Raw genomic sequence first — 14,340 nt, forward strand, 5'->3', positions numbered from 1 at the left:
CAGGGCCTCACACATGCTAGGCAAGTGCTCGGCCACTGAGCCACAACCCCAGCCCCAAGACAAGGCTTCTTAAAACCAAATTATAGAAGGTAAAGACTTAGATCTGCTATAAAAGTACAAAATCATAAAACTAACTTAACATTTTATTATCTACCTCATACATAACCAAAGATTTCCATCTGAATTTAATATTTTATTGAATTTTAACAGTTAAGGGCCTAAAATGGACTAACAGGGAGGGTCAAGTGATGAACATACTACACTTGTACACAAACCACCTCTAACTTACAAGCAAATAGTAAACTTTCTTCATTAACTTATCATTCTTTGAGCAAATCCTTCCCTCAGCTACAATGCCATGTATCTCAGTATAATTTAATTTTATTCACTTAGCTACCTATAAATGGAAGAATTCCAGAAGGGAAGGAAAATAGAAAGAGACTTGCCTTATTTGTTTCTTTACTGGAAGGAATTCTATTTAGTAAACTTTCTATAAGATGTAATTTGGTAAAGCCAGATCCCTCGTTGCGGATTGGGAGTGGACCATTTCTGCCAATTTCACCCAAAGCTGTACAGGCAGCAATTGCCAAGAGGGGTGATGTACTATCCAAAAACGAGCCTGTAAGCACATTTGACAAAACAGTAAATAGTCTAGTACTTATCTGTGTGATCCAAAACAATCAGCAATATATTAAAGATTTTTTTTGAAAGATAACAAAATCCACAATATCTTCTAATTGATCATTTGTAAACATTTACTTGGTAATGGTAAGTGGGTATAGCAAACTTTTTGAATGTTTAAATTTTTTCCCATAATAGAACCACCCCTGTCATATGTAGGGAAGCTGTGCCTTTAAAGTATAATACTATACAAAGAAATTAAAAAGCTTTATTAAAATTTAACTTAATTCAAAAATAGCAACAGTCAAGTCAGCACAGACGTTAATGACCTATTGTTTCTGTAGCGCTCTGAATGAGCTCCTCTTGCTCAGGCAGCAAATCCGCATTTGTCTCCAGGTCTTGCTGCTCTGCCATTCTCATCTTCTTTTTAGCCAAGTATCTTCCCACTGTGAATCCCAAGGCAAGCAAGGATCCATGCTGTATCTCAGGGCTCTACATTTAACAACACAATAGCATATGTCTGTCTCTTTCTCACACATGAAAGAATATACTAAAATAACTGTATTTATTACAATCATGTCTCTGATAAAACTACTGTTTATGACCAAAAAGCAAAATGATCACTTGGATCTACTAGTTATCAATGAATCAAACTAAGGAACAAGAGAAACCTTGAGTTTCTAACAGAGAATGCTGAGAAGTTAAACTGAGTGTTGATTCACTTCAAGTTTTAGATACACTAATTTCACACACACTCCAACTCTGGGTACAGTGACGGCCTTAACATGCTTCTATAGTATTCATGCTTTCTTCTGGCTTCCACCACTTGTGTAGTTGCAATATCATAATTTTCAAGATTAACTTCTCCCTATTACCAACAAAACACAATAAGCAGATCTTATTTCTAATTGTTAAAACCTCTAAGCACAAGGTAGTAAAGAAACTTTTTGAAAGCAATTTGTTTTTTCATAAGCACAGTGGTAAGTGACAGGAAAAGTAGAAGAAAAAGGAGCTAACATTTCTGAGTACCAGGGAGCACTAAGGATTCTCATGTATTTAGCAACCACTGTCTTCATGACAACTGAAACCATGCTTTTCAGACATAGCACTCAAATCTATTTACTGAATTGACTGTATCAATATATTATCTATCTCACTTAATGTTTACAATCATAAAAACGAGGAATTTTTAAGTTTATTTTACAGATGGGAACATAGAAACTAAAAGTAGGTTAGATACTTTAATAAAATCCTACCCCCTGCCATAAAAAAATGAAGACAAAACTGAAAACATACATGATTGTCTTTTGTAGTCTTTATAAGTTGTTCTATCATTGATTTCAACTCATTTCCCGATACAGTTGATACAACCACAGAATAAAACAATGCTGCCAATTCACGCATTTCTTCTTTACTGCTATTCATCAAACTCTGAGAAGTATAGAAAAATAGGTACATGATATATAATCATCTTCCTCCTGACAACATCAGACATTTAAACTAAAAAGAATAAATGATATATTTTAATGTTCAATCTCATGGTATCCAGGAAAAGAGAACATAATAAGCTATTATTTTAAAACAAAATGAAAATTAAACATATACCAAAACCTTAGGCATATTTTCATCAAAGATACAAAAGTTCAAAACAAGGGCTAGGATTGTGGCTCAGTGGTAAAGCGGGACCCTGGGTCGATCCTCAGTACCACATAAAAATAAAATGGAGATATTGTGTCCAATTACAACTAGAAAATAAATATATTTTAAAAAAAAAAAATTCAAAACAGGTAAATAAGCACACAGATGATCTAAAACAGAAGTCAGCAAATGTTTTCTGTAAAGGACCAAATGGGCTTTGTGGGTCACATGGTCACTGTTGCAAATACTCCATTCTGTCATTGCAATGCAAAAGCTGCCACAGAAAACAAATAAATAGGAACATTATGGACAACACAGTTCACTCATAATGAAATGTTATTTGTCCTTTGACTTTTTTTCAAACTTTAAAGTATAAAAATCATTCTCAGCTTGCAGATCATTAAAAAACACAGGAGACAGGCCATAATCACCCATGGACCATAGTTCAATGATCCCTTATCTAAAAGATCAAAACTCAAAAACTACAGGATCATTTTTGAAACCAGAAAATCTTCACAAAGAATAAAAAACCTTTTTAAATTATAATCAGTCTCATGAGACCAAATTTTCCAGAGAAATGCAAATTTCACATTTCTTGGCACACTACATTCATATTTTCACACTTAAAAGATATAATCTATATATTTCTACCAAATTCAAGCTATATTTTTCAAAATGCATTTCATAGCACATAAGGTATATTAAACTAGATGAAGCATACTTGTACTTTTTTAAAAACTTTTCATTATTTGCCTGAAATTTAAATTTAACTGAGCATTCTTACATTTTTATTTGCTAAGCCTGGTAATCCTTTTGATATGATTATAGGATAAGAACACTCTAATATATGGATGGAAGGAGCTAAATTGCTATCATCCACATTAAGGGTGTGGCATTACCTATCAAAATTACAAAAGCATGTGTCCTCTGACCCAGCAAATCTACCTCTGGAGAATCCAAAAAACATACTTCTTTATATGCAAAATAGTATAAAGGCAGCAGAATGAAGGACTCTAAATCATCATCAGTAAGGATTCAGAAGAAATCATACAATTAAAAATGATGAGGCTATTAAAATATAGATGCTCTCTCCAGTTATAGAGGAACAACTCCAAGTTTTACTATTAAGGGAAGACATAAAACCATTTGAGTAATATACCACCTTTTGTGTAAAATAAAGGAAAAAAAAATAAAAATACATTTTTGGGTATGTAAATGCATAAGTAAATTATGTATACAAAAATAAGTGATGTCCCATGTCTGACTACCAGAGGCAAGAGAGGAAATGGGGCGGAGGGCTGTTAAGTAGGCTGTTATATATTTTTAATTTAAACTACACAAATCCATTCCTTATTTAAAAAGACAAAAAAAAAAAAACTTTCAAAAAGAAAAAGAATTGTTTTTTAACTGATATGACTCTCAAATTCATTTCCCATCCTCACTCAGATTGGTTGATGAGATATACTTACTACATGTTTTCTATTAATTGTTTCATAACGGGTAATTTTCAAAATGAACTAAAAGCAGAAAAGGTCAGAATAACACTAGTAGAAAGAAGAAGAAATCATGAGATAAAAGTCTAAAATATCCAGACTCAAGGAGGAGTATACATGCACAGGACATACCTTTATCCATTCTGTTTTGTCTACAAACTTGGTAGCTAATTTTTCCGGATACACTGACACAGCTTCCAACAGACAGTACATGACCGGCAAACCTATAGAAGAATTCAGAACCCTTTTAACTTTTGAGAAAAGGAATGAATATATAGGGATCACCATATGTCTCTGAAGTGTGAGGTTATTGCTCAAATATAAATTCCCTCAGTCTATAAAAACAAACAAAAAAAATGTACAACCTAAATGTAGTACATGATTCAATGCAGCAAATTTACAGGTTAGCTATTTATCAAAAAAGGATGCCCTGCTCTTCACATAAACTCCCATAACTTCACATAACTCTACTGTTAGCATTTCTTTCTGAAAAGAAAACTGTATCAAGGATAAATCAGATAAGTTCAGAATAAAAGCACAGACAAATGCCTTGTTACATAAGTGAAGAGGGAGAATAATTTTGCTATAAATTCTTAACTGAGTTTAAAATTGGATTTTTGCTTAAGTGCTTTAACATCTTTCTTTGGCATAACCACTGCCTACCTCCAACACCTGCTAACAGCTGCTGAAGCAGGCCAATGTAGATCTGAACGGGGTTGGTTTCTCCACTTTTATTAGATGATGATGAGGCTGTCACCTGGCTGCTTGACATTAAAGTCCGTATGTAGCGTCCAATGGCTGGAGCATGATCTTGCATATCAGCCAAACTCTGAGAGGTAGGCACCACCCCTGCACTGTGAGCCAAACACATGCGCAAGTACAGGACTATCTAAAACCAGAAAGAGAGGAATCCAGATAAACTTCACTGTGACAGGGTATTCTTCAGAGTGACAATTTCCAGTTTTGAATACTCCACCCTGTTTCATAAAACTTTCTCAACCCTCATAGAAGCCAAAAACATAACTGATATTTACTAAATTACTATAATAGAATAAAATTTATATATCAAGCTTTTACAAATTCAAGAGGTATTTCTTTAATGGAATTAAAATGTAAGCCGAGCTCAGTAATGCATGCCTGTAATCCCAGCATCTCAGAAGGATGAGGCAGGAGGAACATGAGTTCAAAGCCAGCCTCAGCAAAAGTAAGGTGCTATTATGCAACTCAGTGAGATCCTGTCTCTAAATAAAATACAAAAATGTGGCTGGGGATGTAGATGTTGCTCAGTGTTCAAGTGCCACTGAGTTCAATCCCAGGAAGCCATAGGGGGCAGGGAGTAAACTCAATTTTGGGGGCGGGAGGAGTGCTGGGGATTGAACCCAGGGCTTTGGACATGCTAAAATATATGCTCTACCTCTGAGCTACACTCCCACCCCTCTTTTCACTAGACTCTAAACAAGATTACTTTTTATAATTTAATTAGTACAAATCAATAATCTGAAACATAGAATTTCCCTTAATAGATATTATAAATTAATCCTCTTCACCCTTTAAACCTAGAAAACCCTAACAATCTCAACAATATCTCAGCTTTAAAACTCAAAATTTTACTTGCCACACAGCCCAATAGTAAGCAATGCAGAACATCCAGTTCTTTCACAGAAATAATCTCCCGATGGGCTAGAGACATGGCTTTGTAGTAGAGCACCTGCCTGACGTGTGTGAGGCCCAGGCTTCAATCCCCAGCATCAAAGAAAACAAACGTAAATAAAATAAACCTGAGATAACCATAAATTAAAACAATACCAATTACCTAATAATGTTTTTTCAGGATTTTTGTTTTGTTTTCTTTTAAATAAATTTCCTGATAAAGAACAATAATGCTACAATATGGGCTCAGCTATAATGAAAAAGATCACAGATACCATTTTGGGAGTGAAGCTACCTTTTAGAATCTATAAAGGAAGCCAAACAAAAGTATATCAAAGTCCTACCTCTCCAAATGCTGCTGGATTGAATGGAAGGACAGTAGTCCCGGTCATGTATTTGACTGGAGTTTTCATTCGATGGGAAGCCTAGTAAAAATAAACACAAAACAAACAATTACGGAAGAATGGAGCACATGTGACTTTCCTCAATTCAAAATAACATTTCTAGCCACTTTACTGTCCAAAGTTTGCATCTTTTTAGAGTCAAAACCTTTCCTATTAATCCCGCTGACTGTGTATGTCCCTCACATCCCTAAATAGCAGATGTGATGCCTTTTCCCCATATATTTTACTGGCATATTTAAAAATAAACCTACTCCAGATATCTACTGACACAGTCACCCAAAGTCACTGAATGCCAGTTATATTCATTAAGATGGATGTAGGAGAAAAACACAAGCTTAGGGCATCTTCAGGATACAAATATGACTGTTAAGAAAAACAGAATAATACTGATCTCCAATTCCCTAAAGGTGCCCACCTAGCAAAAAGTGAGGATCACCAGTCGAGGTAAAAAACAGTTAGGTATCCTCCAACATATTCAAAGAAACACTGATATAAAAAGTGGGATAGTCAGGGGTATGGATTCTTACTGGCAATACTCAAATCCACCAGCAGAAAACACCCTGCAAAAGCGGAGATTTGCACAATCAGATGGATAATCGTGGTGAGAAAAACCTGAACTGCTTCCTGAGGATTCCTAAATAGTGCTATTAACAATAAAAAGGAGGGCTGGGGTTGTGGCTCAGTGGTAGAGTGCTTGCCTAGCACATTCAAGGCCCTGTGTTCAATCCTCAGCACCACATAAAAATAAATAAAACAAAGTTATTGTATCCAACAACTAAATAATAAATATCAAAAATAATAATAAAAAAAATAAAAAAGAATGCCAGGCACAGTGAGGAATGTCTATAATCACAGCTATGCAGGAGGCTAAAACAGGAGGAACAAAAGTTCAAGGCCAGTCTAGGCAACTTAGTAATATCCTATCTCAAAATAAAAGGGCTGGGGATGTAGCTTAATTCCAGCACCACTATCATTCAATCAATAAATGAAATTAAAAGGAGGGGTTGGGGAGCTGGGGATGAGGCTCAAGTGCTAACACGCTCGCCTGGCATGCACGGGGTGCTGGGTTCAATCCTCAGCACCACATAGAAATAAAATAAAGATGTTGTGTCCACCGAAAACTAAAAAATAAATATTAAAAAAAATTCTTAAAAAAAAAAAAAAGGAGGGGCTAGGGGTGCAGTTCAGTGATAGCGCACTTATCTAGCATGCACAAGCCTTTGGACTTATCCCCTGCACTGCAAAAAATAAAAGTAAAAAGGAAATATATTTTTAAGCATATCATATCAAGGGAAAAAAATGTAAACATAGTCAAAAATGTTGACAATCATGAAAGGAATTAAAAGTCATTTTCTTTAGGTAAAACAGATCAATTAAATTTAAGAATTATATTTTTCTCCTCACTTTGTATCTCCCTCCTACATTGTAAATATTAATACTGCTAAAAACTACTATAGTTGACCGTGGTGGTTACATTTTTCACTTTAAAAAAAAAATTTTTTTTTTTTTTTTTAATTTTCATCCATTACATGTCACAAGCTAATTACCTGCAGCCAAGCACCATACCTTTTCTTGGATATAATATACCATTTCTGGGAAAGAAGGCATCTGCTTAGAAGCCCCTTCTTTTTTGTTTCTACCAGGAAGACATCTTAATACTCGTTGTGCTTCTCCATGAACTTCTTCTCGTCTTTCAAAAAGACAAATAAGAATAAAAAGAAATTGCATCAACCAGAAAGTAATCATTTGAAAAATGAAAACAGGAATTTTATCTGGCAGCTAGAATTCTGAGCAAATGTATTAAATATATTCTTGGCTATGTAAACAAAGAGACAATAAAATGTAAGAAGTTAAGTTTTTGGAAATTTCATGAAATTTGGAGAATTATCTGGTTTGTATCTTTGATTTTTAACTCAGAGAAATAAATAAGATAGGTTTTGCAATCCATTATGTAAGCATCTATGTGTGTGCTTTAACCTTATTAGAGGTAAATCATAAACGACAACATGTTAAAATTCAGTGATTGTCCAATGTTCTTTATGCTCCCCTAAGTTTTATACTTCTGTGCAGTCCAGCTATAATTCTGTATAATGATAACTGATAAGTGACAATATTTAAAAATGTAAAACCCAACCAATTTCAGACCACCCTACTAGACTATGACCTCAGCAACAGTTTTATTCAGATACCACAGAAAGGTCATTTTAAGTCTATAACCAACTCTAAGTTGAGTGCAGTTTTCCTAACAATACCTTACAAAGGAAAAAAAAAGAAAGACTTAATAAATAAAGCCTCAAGTTGCCAGAAGACTTTCATTTGACTGGAACAATTTAAACTAAAGAAAGAAAACTGTAAAATTACTTATGCTTTGCTTTTGTAAATAAAAGTTATTTTCAACCCTTATAGATAAGGTTAACATTGTATATAAATAGTGACTTATAATGATTTACTTACTACCTCAGTTCCCAGGCCCTGGAACCCCCTGGCCTCTAGCTAGGAAACTATAGTAGAAAAGTGAGAAGCAGTACACCACCAGAACCAAGATTAACAATCCTAAACCACTTTAGCCAAATTAAATGCAAATAAGTGAGAAACAGCCGCCAAGACCAGAAATCAAAGTCAGGATCTGTCAATTCCTATAATAGTTAAGATATCAAACAAAAAAATCAGAGCAATTTATAGGGAAAGGGCATCAAGGACATACCAGATATTCTGTTCAGCCAACCAGAATAATCAAATAATGAAAACTGTTATCAAGGAATTTCCCATTTTTAAAAAATAGAACATAAACGTTTTATTGGAAAGGGTATTCAAATAATCAAAGGATGCAAAATTTTATTTAAAATCATTCATCAGCAAAAATGAGACTTTTCGTTACAAGAATCTCATTTAAGACACAAAAAATTTAAGTACTGCATGTAATAATAGTTTAGTATTATAAAATATATTGGGAGTGCTTCATGAATTTCAAAATGTCACAGAAAATAAAAACATAATAGATTTGAAAAGAGTTGTTTTTTTGGTTCAGGGGTCAAGTGCCCTGAGTTCAATTTCTGGTACCAAAAAAAAAAAAAAAAAAAAAGAAAAAAGAGTTGTTTTAATATACACACACACACACACACACACACACACACCCTATTTCATATGCATATGGTTTTTTTTAAAGGCATGTCCCAATTTCAGAAACATTTAAAACAAAAAATATATCATATTCTCTAGAAATATAATCATTATAATTCATTAATACAAAACCCAGTATACATACCTCATTTTAAAACTTTTAGGATATTAGATACAAAATACTTCATCAATATATCAAAATATGTATATCAAACTATCACTGGCATTAACCCTTTTTTCTCTTTTTATAGGGCCTGATTTTAGACATAATTATATTATAGTTTAATTTGCTTTATCTGAATCTGACAATTTTTATAAGTGTTTTCTATGTTATCTATCATTTATTACAGATATACATGTAATCTATATACAGTATTCAGATATACATATAATCTATACATGTAATTCTATTTACTGAATTATAGAATTCAATATTGTAAGTATATAGGTAGATGACTACAGGTCATATCAATTACAGAATTTAATATCTATAAATACACAGTATAGAACTATAGGTCATATCAAGGGCCATACTTTTAACTGTTTAATAAACTGCTTCTAAATTTCATAGGCCAAAATATTAAACAACACAAATTTTGGTAATTTTCAAATACATTTAAAATGAACACAAATTCAAATTAACACCTTTTGAAACTTACGGATCTCCTGCAGCTAGTAGGAGCAAGTATCTGGAAGGTATATGATCTGAGGGAAACACTGTGCTGGCAAATTTCACAGCCACTTGTCGAACTTGAACTTCAGGCTATTGGACACATAAAAACACAGAGACACCCACCCACCGACCAAAAAAAAAAACAAAAGAATTAAATTATCAGCATCTCATTCTAGTTATGATAAATCATGTTAATTGTAAATAATTCAAAATTTAAATAGACATTTCAATAAGTATGTGTCTAAATCAATAAAATCAAAACAAACTATTTGTTCAAGCTCTCTTTTGGGGGGTGAGCAGGTCAGGGATTGCCCAGAATGAAGCCAGAGCCTCACCCATACTAAGTACAACCCCTACCAACCCTGTTCAATATCTTTTATGTTTTTTAAAAGTCTTTGGAACAGTAGCATTACCTAAAGAATACTTTTAGGAGATAATATCATCTGCCATGTAATGCAGAAGAGATCCACAAAAACAATAACTAGAGAATCTACTCTGTACTTGCACATATTCAGCCCAAATCTTGGAACCAGGGTCATTGTGACAGTTTCCAGGCAATATCTCTGCCTCCCTAACTCTCACACAAGTGAAATTCAGGTGTTTTGTAAAAAAATATCAACAGAAATTACTGGGAATCCCTAAAAATTTGAAGCAAATACCTGAAACATTCCAAATTAGCTCTAAATTTAACACTGACACCAGAGCAAAGATTCAATTACATGAATATATTAACTTAGATTAATAATTTATGAATATAAAGTTCAACCAGAAAAGCAGTTTCAGCACCTGCTAATCCTGAAGCTTTACCCTCATCTATCATCCCCTAAGATCTTTCTGTAGCCACGAAGGTAAGTGAGATAAAGTAGATATTAATCAACACATACTGTCCCATCCATTCTGCTATTCTTGCTAGTTAAGTGATTCTTGAGCTACAATTAAGAGCAATGATATTAAAGACTAGTCTAAATTGTATGATTTAGCCTAGAGTTTGGATGTTTTAAATGCAGCCTTTAGAAATTAACTTGAGCTTGGTAATACCACTACATGATTTGATCTGCATGAACCAAACCATTATCTATAAGCATGATACAAGTATACTTGTATACTTGTTTTAAGATTCTACTCCAATAAGTTTCCACATAAGCCTAAAAATCACTGTCTGTGATATATGACCATGAACCATGTGAATTGGACGCCAGAAGTATTTGACAGTGGTACTCTATATGGTAAGATTTCTGAACATACATAAGGGCAAAATTTAATCCTATCGTGTTTCAACAGAAAACAGATACCTTTGGAATCTTCAGAATTCCCTCATCAAGAATGTGTTAAATTATGTCAACCTCAATTCAGTAGGAAGCATTTTATATTAATCTCAGCAATAATTTTTGGCAATATTCCCTTTTCCAATGTACAAATGGAGGACAAAGAACTCACTAAAGCAGATATATAATATTTAATTTTATACTGTGTATTAACATTATACTTATGTGATTGTATAGCTACAGATACTCCAAATTCTCCTATGAACTCCCACTTATTTTGGTTGCAGGGGGAGGTGGGGTACCAGAGATTGAACTCAGGAGCATTCAGCCACTGAGCCACATCCCCAGCCCAATTTTGTATTTTATTTAGAGACAGGGTCTCACTGAGTTGCTTAGCACCTCACTTTTGCTGAGGCTGGCTTTGAACTCGCATCCTCTTGCCTCAGCTTCCCAAGCCACTGGGATTACAGGCGTGCACCACTGTACCTGGTTTGAACTCCCACTTTGGCCAGAAAAAAATAGGACTAGAAGGAAGAACATGGATGGTGGTACTGGATTATTTCCTGATGACTACTTTTGACATAAGCATCTTGTTTTTCTTTCCTTCTGCTTTTCTCTCAAATACAACATGATCTCGCTCATATGTGAAATCTAAAAAAGCTGATCTCATAGAAGTTGAAAGTAGAGTAGCAGTTACCAGACAGGCAAAGTAGAGGACATAGAGGATGGGGAAAGGTTGGTCTACAGGTGCTAAGTTACAGTTAGAAGAAATAAGCTCTGGTGTTCTATTGCATAGTTGGGTGATTATAGATCATGATAACTTACTGTATATTTCAGAAAAGCCAGAAGAAAGGATTTTTAATTTTTTACCATAAAGAAAAGACAGATGTTTGAAAAGACAGAAATGCTTACTCTGATTTGAATATCACAATATATACATGTATTGAAACGTGACATATCCCATAAATAAATATGTATAATTTTTATATCCACTTAAAAACAAGTTTTTTAAATGTAAAATGTGTATGCTACCAGCCATTGTCATTCACAAAGTTGGACCTACCTTTATTAAGTAAGAAGCCACAAGTGCCTCCATCAGAGTTCGCTGTGCTCCTTCCAAAGAACTATATGCCCCAACCATCATAGATAATGCTTCTTGTATGGCAAGCCGTGTCTCAGGCTCTTCCTGTAAGGATGATAAAAATAGTGTTTCCCTCCCTTTTGACTTCCAAGTGTGCATCTAAGCAGAAAGCATAAACTTACCATCTGTTTCCCTACCTTACATAGGGCTTCAAAAAGCTGCTGCACAAGAGCTATATCCTTAGTGAATAAATGGGGCATTCGACTGTAAGAAAATATAACGATATCATTATGATCATAATTTCATGAGATGAAAGAGAAAATGAAACTACACACAAATTTTCCTAAACTCATATTTTCATCTCTGAACACAGTGTCTGCATAATTAGATTACTTCCCCCAAGAATCCAATATTTTTACAATATTTAATTCTTCAACTATCTAATCCAAGCAACCCTTGATTAATATGTATTTTTTTCTAGATAGTCCCTCTATAAATTCCATGCATTCAGTTAACATTTCTGATTTTAACATGAAAAAAAGAGGTAAGACAAAATTGTATTTTAAACTAAAGGTTAAGGTCGTGCCAACAGACAAGGGACAAGGTTTGTGAAAACCCTGTGCTGCATGAGTGGATCTGGGGTTGTTTTTGTCTGAACCCCAAAGCTCAATATCTATTCTACAGCAGCAGATATAGAGTCTATGCATGGAGCCAAAGCATCATATGGTACCAGGCAGGACACTTGATCTTTATGTCCTTCCTTTGAAATATAGGCAAGGAAAATAAAACCAGGAGGAATTGAAATGAAGAATCATACAGAAAAGAAAATAAATCTATCTTTGAAAACAGGGCTATTTCAAATAACAATATAGGGCTGGGGATGTGGTTCAAGCAGTAACGCACTCTCCTGGCATCCTCAGCACCACATACAAATAAAGATGTTGTGTCCACCGAAAAATAAATATTAAAAATTCTCTCTCTTTAAAAAAAAAAAAAGAATAACAATATAAACACAAACACAATATAAACAGAAAAAAAGAATCACTAGACAAAAATGACCATAGGGATTGTAGAATTTAGTGGTTAGTAGCAATAAGAACACTTAAAGTCAATCAAAAGTCTGTAAGGGACAAAAATTCTAACCCATTATCATGCAATCCAGTTCAAAATCCCATTGGAAGAATACATTTTTATGGTAATATATATCTTCAAATGTAAATTTAAATGTCTTACATCTTCTTTCTTCTACAAAAGGAAGAGTTTTCTAAACAACTAATGGCCATTAAAATACATTTCCTTTCATAATCACAACAAACTTATTCAGCATTCATTATTAAATGCCAGTTTTTTCTCAGTTTACCAACAGGATATCTCCCACTGAAAAAGAGTTTACTCACCTGGAGAGTTTTCCAACAGCTGAATATGCCATTGACAGTAGTTTAGGGTCCTTAAAATTAAAAAAAAAAAAAAAAGAAAAGAAAGAAAGAAAGAAAAGAAAAAGAAAAAGAAAAAGAAAAAACAGAAAAAACAAAGTAAACAGCAAAACCTTTTCGCTGCAATTACATGCATTATTTTACTTCTTGCTAAATCTAGATCTCACTCTAACTACATGATAATAGCATCTGAACAACAACAAAAAAGGTTCAAACCCAGCATCCATCACAATATAAAAAGGAAAAACAAAAAAACAGCAACGAAAACAAACAAATGACAATTTAAAACAAAAACAAAAACAAAAAAAAACAAAAAAGAAAACCCTTTCCTTCCCAACCTATTCCAAAAGGAAAATGCAGTGATCATCTATAGAAGGTTTCTCTTAGCTGGTGCTAAGTGCAGGATATTTTCAACACCATGCATCCTGCAAACACCAAAATCCATCTTCAACACACTAGGAAAACAGCTTAACTTATTAGAACATTCGTCACTAATATAAGTAATATCCTCCCTCTCTCACCAGATTGCAGTAAGCTACAGTGTGATTTTCTAAAAATCTGCACTACAATGAAGAGCTTCCTCTTATATCTTCTACCATAGAAAATAAGAGGGTCAGAGTCATCAAGTAAATTGGTGAAGTTCCCTCCTGAAAATTCAGACACAATTTTATAAAAACCAGCAGTCTGACTGATTACTCTAAATAGTAACAAATTTCTGCAAGGTGAAATTTATACATTTAACCTAGGATTCACCCTTCCACATCTGAAGAGCCACTCAAGAATACATATGTCAGGAAGGCATGCAGATGTCACCTGGAAGTAGGAGGACTAGACTCTCATGGTTTATCTGGACTCTCTAAACTATTTTGAAATATACAGTTCTCTCCAAAAGCCCCAAAGCATTTTTATTTCTACCAACCACTTCAAAGCATCCGATTATATACCCATAAATTAATGTAAAG

The 14,340-nt window shown here is 33.9% G+C and overlaps 1 protein-coding gene across 5 annotated transcripts in view; it reads right to left on the minus strand.

The window, feature by feature from the left end:
* Ecpas (Ecm29 proteasome adaptor and scaffold) overlaps positions 1–14,340 on the minus strand; it is a 115,223-nt gene that overhangs the window by 37,073 nt on the left and 63,810 nt on the right. For all 5 annotated transcript variants that reach the window (XM_046451391.2, XM_046451390.2, XM_046451392.2 and 2 more), the window contains 11 exons: positions 13,343–13,392; positions 12,143–12,209; positions 11,928–12,050; positions 9,586–9,689; positions 7,373–7,496; positions 5,747–5,827; positions 4,416–4,641; positions 3,885–3,976; positions 1,918–2,052; positions 951–1,113; positions 447–619 (listed from right to left, as the gene is read on the minus strand). In XM_046451391.2, coding sequence (XP_046307347.1) covers positions 447–619; positions 951–1,113; positions 1,918–2,052; positions 3,885–3,976; positions 4,416–4,641; positions 5,747–5,827; positions 7,373–7,496; positions 9,586–9,689; positions 11,928–12,050; positions 12,143–12,209; positions 13,343–13,392 — 1,338 coding nt within the window. The remainder of the gene's footprint in view (positions 1–446; positions 620–950; positions 1,114–1,917; positions 2,053–3,884; positions 3,977–4,415; positions 4,642–5,746; positions 5,828–7,372; positions 7,497–9,585; positions 9,690–11,927; positions 12,051–12,142; positions 12,210–13,342; positions 13,393–14,340) is intronic.

Source organism: Marmota monax, unplaced genomic scaffold (assembly GCF_021218885.2).
Source record: "Marmota monax isolate L192 unplaced genomic scaffold, Marmota_monax_Labrador192_F-V1.1 WCK01_AAM20220418_F8-fsc00020, whole genome shotgun sequence".
Classification (NCBI taxonomy): domain Eukaryota; kingdom Metazoa; phylum Chordata; class Mammalia; order Rodentia; family Sciuridae; genus Marmota; species Marmota monax.